Source organism: Euprymna scolopes, chromosome 1 (genome assembly GCF_053919585.1).
Source record: "Euprymna scolopes isolate OS-2025 chromosome 1, ASM5391958v1, whole genome shotgun sequence".
NCBI lineage: Eukaryota > Metazoa > Mollusca > Cephalopoda > Sepiida > Sepiolidae > Euprymna > Euprymna scolopes.
Genome location: NC_136482.1, coordinates 130,738,841 through 130,753,444, shown reverse-complemented (window position 1 = coordinate 130,753,444; position 14,604 = coordinate 130,738,841). Strand labels below are relative to the sequence as shown.

At 34.5% G+C, this 14,604-nt stretch overlaps 1 protein-coding gene across 1 annotated transcript in view; it reads left to right on the top strand.

The window, feature by feature from the left end:
• The window catches only part of LOC145281510 (rasGAP-activating-like protein 1), a 668,245-nt gene that overhangs the window by 638,011 nt on the left and 15,630 nt on the right, over nt 1-14,604 (top strand). The window contains exons 16-18 of the mRNA XM_080132211.1: nt 7,803-7,993; nt 9,951-10,088; nt 11,809-11,944. Coding sequence (XP_079988337.1) covers nt 7,803-7,993; nt 9,951-10,088; nt 11,809-11,944 — 465 coding nt within the window. The remainder of the gene's footprint in view (nt 1-7,802; nt 7,994-9,950; nt 10,089-11,808; nt 11,945-14,604) is intronic.

Sequence of the window (14,604 nt, the reverse complement as noted above, 5' to 3'; positions counted from 1 at the left end):
GGCTGTACATGGGTAGTCCAGAGCGTGCTTTGTCATACGAGGGTCGTTTCAAAAGTAAAGCCTCCTTTTTTAACTCCAAAAGTCGAAGGGGTATGAAGACGGAAGTGGTACCATTAAAACGAGCGATCTTTTGTGCTTCCAGAATTTATTTTTCACATAGTCACTACTAATCTCAAAGTACTTTTGCCAGGAATTCAATTGCATATTTCTGCTCCTGACGTATGTCTATGACAGGGCTTGCTTTCTTAGAGTCACACCCTGTCAATTTATGCAACAGAGGGATGAAACTTTCCGGTCATGAATTCATAAGTTCAGCAATTATAACAACGCAATTTGCAATCCCCTCTGAGTCATTTAGGCGGAATTAAAATAAAAAATAGAAGGCATTACTTTTATGGCACCCCTCGTGTGTTCTAATTAATGCAGATCTTTTGGACATCTGTATCGATAGGGCGTTTTTTTGGCAGGGAAATATATGAAAGATGTTATCGACGTTGATGTGTAAAAGCAAAAGAAAAAATTATATAATCTCAATCTCCTGAAATGCATTGATAAGCATAAGGGAGTGACTATTTTTCATTTAGTTTTCTCCAGTTTCCGGTTTTGTTTGTTTTTTTATCTCCCCTATCCCAACTATTCATAAGGAATTTTTCTTATTAATTACTCCATGGCTCTTTTTTTCTTTTCCATTTTTTTAAGTCTTTTACAGTAAGCCCTCTTTAATTAAGAACAGGCGATTTTGACTAAAGTTAACGCCTTATAGAGCCCAACACCACACGTGCATTTGAGAAGTTTTATTACCACACAAGTAGAAAGGCCCGGCATATAAAATCAATAGAAGGTTCTTTAATATGACAGGGGTGCGTTCGAAATGGATGTTTCTGTTTAGAGCACAATTGAACCATAATATATTACTATTGCATTTTAAACTTTAATTCAAGCTATTATCGCTGAAAAAGCAGAAAGACCAAACATATAAAGTCAGTAGTAGGTTCTTTGGTGTGACGTTGGAAATAATTGTTTTTGTTTAGAGCACAATTGAAGTATGATACTTGACTTTTACATTTTAAACTTTTGTAGTGTCGTATTTCTGATGTTTTTAAAAAAATAAAATAAAATAAAAAATAATTGACCTTTTTTCTGATTGGTCTAAAACTTAAAAGAAAGAGGGAAAAAAAGAAAAGAAAAACAGAATGATTAACCTTTTTCTGATTGGTTTAAAACTGAAGCCGCCATGAAATAAAAGAACTGCCATCGGTTAGCATAGCTAGAGAGAGAAAGAAAACAATTATTAACGATGAAGAGTACCTGAACAGATAAAATAAAAACAAATGTATTAAGTTTTGTAGGCCTAGTTAAGCTCTTGAAAACCTTCACTAAACCTACACTTTAATTCAAGCCGTTAAATATAAAAATAATTTTATAAAATCAACAGTAGGTTCTCTACAGTGCAATGTAGGCTACAATGTATTGTGGATTAAGACGCTATGAAGAGGCATGTGAGGCTTCCTCCCAGTGTAGCGCAATGGGTCCCTAACTAGAGCAAGAAATCAATCGATTTGATTGAAAAAGGGTCGATTTCACCGATTTTTATAACAATAAAAATATAAGTGTAAAACATTTGTTGATTCTCATTCAATTTATAGCAACATATGGTTTCTCTGCTAAGGCTCCATTAGTTTGGGAGTGACTCTCACTCCTATAATAAAGTGAGCCCTTCCTTTCACCATCCTATTTGCACCTTAAAATAACATGTTGAAAATTACAACACATCTGCAGCATTATGTTAATGGTGTATATTTAAATTATATAGTTCCTTACAACAGTTCTAGATTGTCCTCTAATCTTACTAAGAATCTAAAGAGCTAAAACTAAAAATAAAGGACACAATAATTTTTTTTTACAATTTTCTAAGTCATGATTTTCTAATAAAAGTTAATGATTTTTTCAGTATTTTCTGTGGCTTTGATCACAATTCCTACTTGAATATCTTGAACATGTCCGGACATCTTCAGAATCTTGATTTCTTTCTTTTTGAATGGCCTCTGTCAATGTTTGAATCCTGCTTTTCTTCAAGCTACTCCTGTAAATCTTCTAGTGTGCTTCTTCTTTCATATAGAAATTAACATTTTAACTCTTCTCTCTTTTTGGGGAGATGAGAGTGGTGATACCCTTGTTCTGTACACAGCCATAAATAAAACGAATTTTTGTACATTTGTTGTTTTTTTTTTGTTTTGTTTTTTTACAAGTCTTATATTTATTCAAATTTGAGAGTAGAAAGTGGACGTTGAGTTTATTTTCAGCAACTTTCTAATTTTCACTTCTCCTCTATTTTGTCCATTTCATATGTTATGTTACTGGCAAAGGAGGAGAATTGCTATTTTCTAGTTCGTCTGTTGTTTTGACTGGTTGGTATGTGAAGATTTCCAATTCTCTCATAGTATTCAGCACCATTGTCATAGTATTCAGCACCATTGTCATAGTATTCAGCACCATTCATCTGTTAATCTAATCGTCTCATTAATCTTTATTCTCGAATGCTTTTTTTTACATTCTTAATTCCTGGCTCATTATTACAAAAAATTGAATCTTCCTATATTGGCCACGTTTTAGTCTTAAAAGATAATGGATATCGCCAAGGTTTGTGCAAACAGGAGAATAGAAAGTTGACCTTGGATTTATTTAAGGAAGCCTTGTAACTCTCACTTTCTTTATTTTGTCCTTCCATGAGCAATGTTTCTGACAAACAGGGAAGAATTGCTATTTTCTGGGTCGGAATCAAACATTTATCGTTGGCTAGTTTTTGGTCTTGAAGTAGTAGGTTTTGTTTTTAGCTCCTTACATCAGGGTGCTTCATATCCTATCTGGAGCAATTTTCATAAAAAAAAAATCCCCAACCCTTCTGAAACGGCAAAGTTTGAATCCAGTGACATGGAGGAACAATGCAGAGATAAATAGAGAAAGACATGTTGTATCAAAGTTTTCTTTCTTCTAGACAAGTTGCACAACATAGACTTGAGAGGCTAGTCTACCCTACTATTCAATCAATATGGAGATGAAGGATATATGGATTCATACCTTTAGCAAGAGTATTATTGAAAGTTTCGAAATCCAAATAAACTTTTCGACACATCTTTCTCATCCATCTCCATTGTCTTATTCTTTTTGTCAGTAATCCTCTCTTAACTGACCATTGATTGCACTGCTCTTTTTTAATGCTTACATCTGATGCTAGCAGATCCGTCCATCTGAAGATACCGGTTTCCTGATCTAAAACGTACCAAACATTGATATGTTCTTTTCTTTTTATTGTAAAACTCAATCATGTTCTACAAAACCAAAAACAAAAGTTTTCCTATGCAAAATAACCAAACCAATCTCATAAATATTTGAAAATATAAAGAATTGAAACATAATACTTTTACCAAAAGGGCTGATATGCCATAAAATAAAACAAATCAAATACCATGATTACATATTTGAAGACATAAATAATTTAAAGCATAAAATCTTTTGCTAAAATGACTGGATTAGGTATTAAATAACCGAAAAGGGTTGATATGTCATTAAATAAAACAATCAAACTTCATAGCATAAGTAAATATTTGAAGATATAAAGAAATTGAAGGATAAAAAGTTTCACCAAAATGGTTGAAATAATGTAAAACAAACTGTCCATCCCTCTAGGATCATACAAATCAGGTGCAAGTTGTTCTGAATCAATCTCTCCTTTACGGCATAGTTCTGCTCAGGTTCAATCAACTTTATGATAATAACCTGCAGCCCATTCGATAGGATCTTGGCCAAAATCTTTAACTCTGTGTTTACCAGAGTTAAAGGCATGTAGTCATCTAGTTGTTTCTCACCATGCCTGTCCTTCTTCCTAAGCAATGTGATCACTTTCTTGGTAACTTTACTTGGAATGGAACCCTCGTCAAACCAATAGTTGAACACATACATCAGAATCGGTATAAACATGTGTGACAGCCTCAAATACAATTTGTAGGGCAGACCATAAAGTCCTGGCTATTTGTTGCAGCCGACCTGCTTCAGCGCAGTAAAGATCTCCCATTATGTCACCCAGCTTTCGCAACCAGCCATTCTAGCCACATCGAGGCAAGGAGAGTTGGCCAAATAAGCACTAAAGTACAAGGAGACCAGATTGTTGCATAAATCGCTCCTTGAAATGCTCTCAAAATCCCCACAGATCTTCCAAGTCGATCCCAAGTTTCGTCCATCCAAGTGCTTGACACTCGCGATATACCTATCTGAGCCATGCCCAGAAACCTCCGTATGCTCATCTGCATTGGAGTTTACTGCTTCGTTGGACACCTTTCCTAGCCAAGCTACTTGGCCTTCATAACGCTTACAAGCCTCATATCAAATGTCCTGCTTAGCTAGTTCATTACTAACAGTATCCCCCCTCCCTCACCTACCATCTGGACTAGTTTCTCTTCTAGCTGCTCCTTTGTCTTGGCCTTATCTAGTGCAAGATACTGAGCATATTTGAGTTTGAAGTTTCTAATCTTAGTTTTTAGACTAACCCACCACTTACTCCTGGTAACCGTCCCCACTAGAGTCTCTTGCATGAATAATGTTAGTTTTTCCTGGAAGTCTTGTATTTTCAGCGAGGAGGTATTCAACTTCCAGTAAGTCCTGCTTTGTGACTCTCTGAGTGAAGATTTATTTGCTGCCCACCTCAGCAAGATGTGACAAGTGATTATTCAAAATTAAATAATGATTTGGTAGGAAGGAACGTATCAATGACAGAAATTGAAAATCCAACTGACTTAATTATATAGATAATAATATAAAAAAAAAATCAACAATGCTATTAATATTAAATTGAAAATGGATGAAGAAAGTTAAGTACAGTGTGATTTGAAGCTGGGAATGTCAAGCCAGCACCGCTAAAAGGGATGGGGCACTCTGGCCTATCAAAAATTGCCTGAACATTCCGTCGACATTTCCCGGTAGAGGCGTCTCAGGCAACAACCAGTAAACTTTCCCCACCAGAAAGCTGGATTTCAAGACCTGAGAAGATAGACCTCCTCGATAACTCCCAGGCAGTGTACCTCAGTCCAACAGATGCTGAGCCAATTCCTAGCCCCGCACCTATCGTGCTGATTGTTCAAAACGAATTCTGGACTAGTACTTCTACTCAAGTCTCCAAGAAACCAATGCAGCAAGGAGACTCATCCCCATAATTAAAAATAATTAGAGAGTGGTGTAGGGTTAGTAACACAACACCTAATTTATATAATACTTATAGACTAACTGAATTTGCCGGTTTCCTCTTGTTTCGCAAAGTTCACTATATGAAAAACTTGAAACCTCAATTTAAAAAAAAACATTTAATTCATAACTTTGTGAACGCAAAACAAGTCTTTCCCACTTATTCATATAGATAGATATTAGGATTTTGATAATTTTAATACAAATTTATTTATCTTTTAAATTTGGCCGTTAAGAAAGTAAAAAAAGAAATCAATGTCTTTTCCTTTGCAATTAAGAATACGATTGAAACTTGTTGAAAATCGAAAAAAAATATTTTTTTTTTCATTTTTTTATTTATTTTATTTTTAATTTTATTTCGTTTGATAAAGAATAGTTCCGAAATTTTGTAACGGGACTTATGACTTTCTTTCTCTCTCTCTCTCTCTCTCTCTCTCTCTCTCTCTCTATATATATATATATATATATATATATATATATATATATATATATATATATATATATATGTATATATATCTATAAAAGTGAACGTGTCTATGTATCTGTGTGTCTGTGTATCTGTGTGTCTGTGTACATTTCCATACGGAATAACTTTGTCAATTTTTAGTCTACAGACTCGAAATTTGATATACAGAGTACTGAGATTTGGAAAAATCGATGTGATCCGTTTTGGGCCAGAAATGTGGCGATTAAGGGATCAAAGTTCAACGATTTGATCTTTGAGTACTCTACCAAACTCCTCCGACAATTTTGGGTCTACGCACTTGAAATTTTAGATATAGGTTCCTTGGACATGGATCTAACTTAATAACTTGATTTGAGCCCAAAACAATAAATTTGAAGGGGTCATAATAGGGGTCAAATTTTTTTAAAAATTGACCTCTGCAGTCTCTTCCAAATTACTCAGACAACTTCTGATCTAAATATTTGAAATTTTACATAATGAGTATTCAGAGATAGGGCAAGCTTTTTCATTAGTTTGGGTCGAAAATTTTTAATTACCAATATATAAATGTATGTATGTATGTCTGTTTGCATGTTTGCCTTAAACTTTCAATAGAGGGCGACGGATTTTACCAAGATCAGTATCGTTTTAAAGTTCGACCTTTCATATGACAAATATCGAAAAATTGGCTAAAAACATTGATATCTTCCCCTTCAACTAGGCACTTTTCTACAGGGGGAGAGGGTCACTTTTTTCGCCAATATTTTTTAAAGTTATCCTCTCCTTTAGATTGTCTAGCCTTACTTTTAAAAAATGTCGCTTCCGGTTTGGCGGTGGTTGTGACAGCATAAACGTTAGGTGTTACCCCATTCTTTTCCTCCTTTGCGGTATGGGTTCGAGATAGCTCTTAACCCTTAACGACGACATTAACGGCTTTTTTTTACGTTACGTCAAAATGACACCTTTGCATCAGCACTGCTCTATTCGGAAGTGCCCATGTATTACACATGAAATAGGAGTAGGAAATTATTTGAACGGCGCAAGCGAGGAGATAGAGTAGACGGACACCCTGGAATTTACAAAGAAAACACAACAGGCCGACTTTATATTATTCATCCCAAACAAGATAAATGTTTTTTCCTTCGCATACTGTTGGTAAATGTCTCTGGTCCAACATTTTTCCAGCACTTAAAAATTGTCAATGGTGTTACACATGCCACTTTTCGCAGTGCATGTCAAGCACTGAATTTATTAGAGAATGGCCGACACTGGGATGTATGCATTAATGATGCATGTTACATATCGCATCCAATTCAAATTCGTGCATTGTTTGCCATCATATTGACAACTTGCTCCCCTTCATCTCCATTAGAGTTATGGGAGAAATATAAATCACACATGGCTTGCATTTTTGTTTGTCAATTTACACCATTTACGTCACAGCAATGCGTGGCAGGGTACAGCTAGTATATATATATATATATATATATATATATATATATATATATATATATATATATATATATATATATATTTACAAGGTGGTCACCACTTATCAAGCCACTCAGGGATAAGGGTTATTGTAAGTACAGTACGTTAGTGTGGATATTTAAAGTGTCTACTTAAGGGGGCGGTTCATCAGGAATTTGTTTATGTTGGACTTGAAGGCATCCAAGTTGTAGTCAGGAGGGAAGCAGGCAGACGGAACAGAGTTCCACAGGAGTGCAGTTCTAAGAAAGAAGCTTTGTTCATGGAATCTACGTTTTGATTTAGACATAGATAAAGAGTGGGGAAAGTTTTTGACAGTGGATTCAGCTAGACGGGTGTTTTTTGTAAAAGATTGGCGAGGGGGGGACCAGAGATTGGAGTTCAGACGAGCACCTGCCATGGAAATAACGAAATAAATATATATATATATATATATATATATATATATATATATATATCAGTTCCTTACATCAAGTTACTTAATGCTTTATTTAGAGCGATTTACATTAAAAGGAAGGTATATAAAAAGATGGTGCACCTATTGTGTAGAGTTAAAATAATGAGCTTTGATTCGAGAGTTTGTGTGAGAAATGGACTTAACTTTTACATTGATTAAAATTTTTTTCTTCAACAGCTTTACAACAGCAGCGTCTTCATCGGCAGCCGTTCTACCCTGGAGTTATTTTGAAGGAAGGTTACCTGCACAAATGCCGCTATTCCTCAAAGAAACTACTCAACCGCCTGTCATTCTCATTCTCGTTTAAGCCACAATACTTTTGGCTCACATATAAAGAGTTAAGGTATTCTGCCTTACCTGAAAGCAAGGTAAGTAATCGAAGAAGCTTTATTTTATTTAACTTCGTACTCTTCGTTGCACTGGAGTCCTTTTATTTTCATTTTTGTTCGCCTTTTCTTTTTTTAATATTGCTTAAATACTTTTTTTTAACTCATGAATTTATAAATAACTAAAAAATCAATTCCTTATAAACAGAACAGTTTTGCATCACTTTACAAAGGGCGCTCATATGTTGACATAACAAAAAAGTAACGGTTCTATTTGCTATTCAGTGGAGAGATAACACTGCGAACTGACTTGTATGTTGATGCGAAAAATGAACTTTTCACACTGTTAAAAATATTCAGATTTACATAAGGGTTTCATATCCATTGAATTTTTATCAAGAAATACATTATTTTATATGAAGAGCAAAAGACTAGGCGAAATATAAAAAATTAAATTATAATGATACCTGTAACTTATATGTATTTATGTTTTTTGTAAGATTATTTTTTATTTGTAAAATCTTAAGAAGTTCATACGTTTTAGCCGATAGTTTATATATTTGTATGTTATCACCAGCAAGATCTGTGTGATTAGAGTGGGAGAGCCAGTTAGAATGATGAACATTAAAGATAGGGTTTGACAGATGAAGTTGTAATGCATTATCAATACTGCTGGGTATAGCATTAACAACAGAGCAGCCATTATCAGAAGAGGAACTGTATAAAAAGGATAAACAGGAAGTGGAGTGCAACAAAGACAGCCTCAAACAGATAAAAGGACATGAGATTCAAGATTGGGAACACATACAATGAAGAGATCCTGGCAAAGAAAAATAGTAAAATCATGCAAATGTATGGAAGAATCTAAGCTGACAAGAAGCAAATAACCGTTCACATGTAGATCACTGCTATCGATAGAAGAATCGAAATCAGTCTCACAAAGAGCAAGAATGTGAGGATATTTGTCTAAAAGAAAAGACTGGACATCAGGAATGTTTGATCTAAGACATTTGATGTTACTATCAAAAATAGTAATGTGTTTATCGTATGGATCTACAGAAGGCATGATAAAATAAATAAATAAAAATTGGGATAATAGTAGAATGGCTTCAAAACAAATAAAGCCTGAAAAAGACTCCACTATCAGAATTAAATCTCCTGGATTTTAAATTGGTTTACTTAAAAGATAAACCCTACAGGAGAGCAATAGAGAAGAAATGGGTTACCAGGCTTGTCAACAAAATCTCTACCCCTGATCCAGATATGTGGCTAGCCAGAACCCGATGTTTTTATTGTGACACCATCATTCTCCAACAAAGATGGCCTTGTCTCCAAATAAATGTTTTTGTTTTATTGATGTGTGTGTGTGTGTGTGTGTGTGTGTGTGTGTGTGTGTGTGTGTGTGTGTGTGTGTGTGTGTGTGTGTTAGGATGATTAATTGAAATCTGAAATTTATGGGGTATCAAAACCAAAAAAAAAAATTGTGCCTATTCTCCGATGCCAAAAACGATTCTTTTAATTATTTTTTGTTTTTTTCGAAAAAAAGTTTCTATTGTTGCTAATAATCATAAACTTATAATTTTTATTTTTATTGGTATTAACCTACTATTAAAACTAAAATCTCTAGATCAAACTGACAATTATAATTTTAAAATACATATAATATTAAAATATATGTCCACATTACATGGGTTTTTATTGTTATCTAAAAATAAAAAATAAAAATCAACTTTATGGCTCCCTATTTTGAGATTTTAAAAGAATCGGAATCAATAATTGTACTAGAATCGGGAATTTAGAGCAGAATCGGTAATTATAATCGGGAAAATATTGGAATCGTCCCATCACTAACATATATGTGTGTGTGTGTGTGTGTGTGTGTGTGTGTGTGTGTGTGTGTGTGTGTGTGTGAATATATGTATATATATATATATATATATGAAGAATCGCAGAAGAAAAAATTAAAATTTTATATAATGTGTTTTCTTCTTTTATTAAGGTTCATTCTGCAAAACCCACTGACCAAATTTGTGCTGTGGAACGGCTAGACTACAGTGCATTTGGGAAGGACAACATTGGCCAATTGATCAGCATCACTCCGGATAACGAACTGGAAATCTTGTATTTTCAGGCAAAGGTAACAGTTTTCTTTTTCTTTTCTTTTTTTTTTTTTTTAAACAAAAATTATTTTTTGCTATTTACTTATTTAGTTTCTAAACCCATTTACAAAATTATGAGAGAAAAAAATCTAGCCAGAGATAAATCTAACCCCATTGAATCTCGACCACTATGAAAAACAAAAAAGGGCATCAAATGACTGACATTTTGTAAAGTTAAGCAATGTTGAGCCTGGCCAGTATCAGATAAGTGATCATTTGAGAATACCAGACGCTGTATGTAGAAGGACGTTAACACCCTGCAAGAACTTCAAAAACTTAATGAATGTCGTCATCTCTTTTAATCCGGATATATATGCAGCTGGTGGCTGCTGTTAATTTGATATTCCCTAGAAGCTGCTTCAACTAAACTAGAGTGAATACAGCTGCTTATAATCCCAGAACCATTGATCGAATTACATTTTATTGTTCTTAACGCCATTCTGCAATGATCTACTATGCGGAAGATTTGCTGCTATGTCCGACGACGGATATCCCGCAGGTCATAGTTACCAAGGTACTAAAAAAATGCAGCAATAAAAACAAGAAAGAAGCAAGAAACGATCAAAAAGAGGTTAAAAAATAAGAAGGTGTAAAATGTTCACTTGCGTCTGCAATGGCGAAATTTGTCGCTTTAGCAAGGTCTGACAGACCTTAAGTAACTATAAAACAAATATAGAGAGAGTGCAGAATAGAAGAAGGAAAGAGAAAGATAGATAGAAAGAAAACACTGAGATACTTCTTATAATAGTCAACCATTTTTATCTTTTTTACTTATGTAAGGAAATAAATCAACAGAGTTACTTCCCCTTAACTCTCTTAGATACTTTTTTTAGCATGGTAAAAATCCTTGAAAATTCTTGTAGATGATGAAAAATAACCACGACTTTTCGTTCAAAGAATTCTCTTTGACAGCAGGTTCCTCTGCACTTAGCTTGGTGAAATTTTCATCCTTAATCGTTCATACCGCAAGCGATTCTCCATTGCAATCTGGCCACTTAGCCATTCAGAATTTTGACCTCGTGTTAAGGCTGTAAACCAATTTCTCCATTCCTAGGAGAAATGTAATGTAGTTCCAATACAGGAATATTTCGTATTTTTATGTCTTTACTGACATTTCTTCTTCTTCAGTGTGTTCATAGTCTAGACACGCTATAAGGATAAACATAGCCGTCACTTGGTTAACTTCTCCAAACTTCCAGATTTCCAACTGGTTTTAAGTTCATTTTTATGTCTTTATTGATGGAGATAAAGTTTACAGAGCCGTAGCATCGGACCACAAATCTCTAACTCACAAAAATGTTACAAATCTTCAAACAAAATAAGCGGGGACTTTCCAAACCAATCAGTGAGTACAATTCGATCACGTGATACAACAATCACCATCATCATCAGAAATAGATAAAAAGAGTAAGAAGGAAGAAATAGAGGAAAAAGAAAGGAAGAAAGATAAAGCAAAAATAAAACTCCAAAAGAATTGACGAACTAGAATCAAATATTAATTTTGTAGGAAAAATAACAAAAATTGAGAAAGTGACTGACTTTATTTTATATATTAGATAAATGCACATTTATTTAAACTAAATTACTTTTTCAATACTCTTAATTATCTGTTTATTGTTTATGAAGGAATGAAGGTGTATTTAAACATGAAAATAAAACCTTTTAAGTATAGTAATCATAGACGATTTTTTATTTCAGGATGTCAATGATCTCTATTCATGGTTATCGGCCATCAGGAAGACATTTACTGCCAACAAGCATCAGCTGAAAACTTATCATCCTGGCATTTATCGCAGAAACCGGTGGAGCTGTTGCCACAGAGTTGACACTGATGGTAAATCTTTTGTTCCAAATTTCCTTTTGATGTCATAAACTATGCTTCAGTTGTTAATTACATCCCCAAACAAGAATTTATTTAAATAGAATCATGGAAAAACGCATGGCACGTAAATGCAATAAAAGTAATTAAAAGGTTTAATGTCAGCTCAAAATGTATGTACATAATTAGGATCTGATAGTTTGATAGTCGCCTTGTTGTTGTTAGGCTGAGTCCTGTTCAGTTTTCTGAGGTTCATCCTCTCAAGCTTTTTCTTCTTTCTGAGAAAAGGATAGTTTATTGCTAATTACCTGAAGCGCCCCTATCGGAGAATTCCGACAAGGCGACCCAGGCATTTCTGTAGGCCAGTGTGCTTATCCTCGTGTGCTAGCTTCTCAAAATCACACCTGACTTTGTGTTTAATCAGCAAAAATGCGACAAATAATAGATGATATGTATGTACATGTTTTTTGAGAATGATAAAATAAAATAAACTAGTGAGATCTGTGGAAATTCCACAGCGGTTTCTTTCATATGTAATATATTGATGTTGGCACTCTATGGATGTTCAGTGAAAATAGAGACGTCCTGATATTATTGTAGCTCTTTTGTTAAAACTGCAAAAGTATTTAAGCTAGCAAGGACGCCCGGCATAGCCCAGTCATAAAATATGTTTAAATATGATATTTTAATGGATACAGATTTCGTATATATTATTACAGAGCCAATTTTCTATCGATCCTTATATATTATAAAGTTGTGATTTCAAAAATAAAAAAATATATATTCATATGACTTGGGTGCATCAGCTTGAACCGAAACCGAAACCAAAACTTATAAAACTTGAGTTCCTTCATCTATAATCGAAACAGAGATCAAAACTTATGAAGAATAAATAATTTATAAAAAAAAAAAATAGATGATTTGAGTGCCATCAGCTATAACTATGACTAAAGATACATTATTTGAAAGTACCTCATTCAAACTCCTTCGCTTAACGTTCACAGGGAACATCAAGAGCATTGCCAAGGCGCTGCAACAAAGATGAGCTCTCTCTACCATGCTAGAAAGTTATTTATGCCTGAAAGTATCCTGTACCTTTATAAGGCCACCATTCGCCCATATATGGAGTATTGTTTCATATTTGGGTTGGTGCATCTGCTATTAGTCTCTCACTCCTGGACAGGGTTCAAAAGAGAGTCGCCAACCTGATAGGTCCTGAACTGTCATCTAAGCTTCAACCTCTGTCCCATTGATGAAATGTTGCATCCCTCTGCCTGTTTTATAAGTATTTTAATATTGGATACCTCGACAAACTGCAAGCCCTTGTACCCCCTTAATGTAAATACCTCTGACAAACCCGACAAGCAGCAAAATCCCACCTCCACACAGTAAAGATTCATAGATGTAAGACGGCCTTCTACTCTAATAATTTCTTCCTCAGAACTGCTAGACTTTGGAATTCCCTTCCAGTTTCTTGCTTCCCCGATTGTACTGATATGCAGAACATGAACTTACATCTTACTGCTGAACTCCCTACATAGTATCCCTGCAACATATGCCCCCTATATCAAAGTGGCACTGTTTTGGGGTTTGTTTGGGGTCAAAATGTAAAAACAAAAAACTAAATAATAAATAATAATCAGGACCGAAACCAAAACTTATGAAAAATTCTTGGTAAAATTATTTTTTACAAGAAATGGAAGGTCATAACAATTAAACAACAATCACTCAGAAGTAAAAAGATGTAATAATACATGCTATCGTATTAATATATAGATCAACCATAGTCAAGGGCAACTCCAAAGTTCTCTTTTCATTGACTACTACATCTGAATGTATGGGGAGGGGGGCACTCCTTGATCCTTATCCTAAAAGCCAGAATGTTCAGCATGAAGGCATAAATATATAGATAATAATATTTTTAGTATTTTTGTATGAAACGACTGAGGATCGAACTTTGAGCTCTTGTCCCATTAATGATTACTCAAATACCAAATGAGTTGTTCATTTTTATAATGAAGTATAGAACTCTATATATGGCACAATCACATTGGCACACCGGTTCCTGCCAGATCACCAAAGTTAAGCAACGATGAGCCTGGCCAGTACAAGATGGGTGACCATTTGGGAAGGCTAGGCACTGTATGTACCACGCTGAGTCATAAGAAATTTCCAGGTAGCTATCTGTAAATGCATTAATTCACTGGGAAAGATGCACCATTTATCTTAGTTCAGACATGCATCTAGGAGAAGGTAACTCTGATGACATTGGCAGCAGGACATTGGATGGCTATGGAGGAGGATGAATCTCTTACAGATCAACGATTGCAACTATGTAGATGATCTGAGGACAACAGATAGGTGCAAACAGGCAAGTCAGATGCCACTGCACTAGGGAAGGTAATGGCAACGCACCCCATGTATTCTGCCAAGTTCAAAATCATGTGATGTCTTCAGAGGAATCAGACCAACAATGGACAGAATCTTATGGAGAACACTAATGATGATTTCATCTACGTTATGAACATGCCATGATACAAGAAGAAGATAGAACTTTATTATTATTATTAAAAAATGGATGTTGTTTTTTTTTAGTCTTGTGAAAGGACATACTTTGCAAAGAAAGAAAAGAATTGACAAAATCAAACATTCTTATAAAAGAACTGTACAGTTTG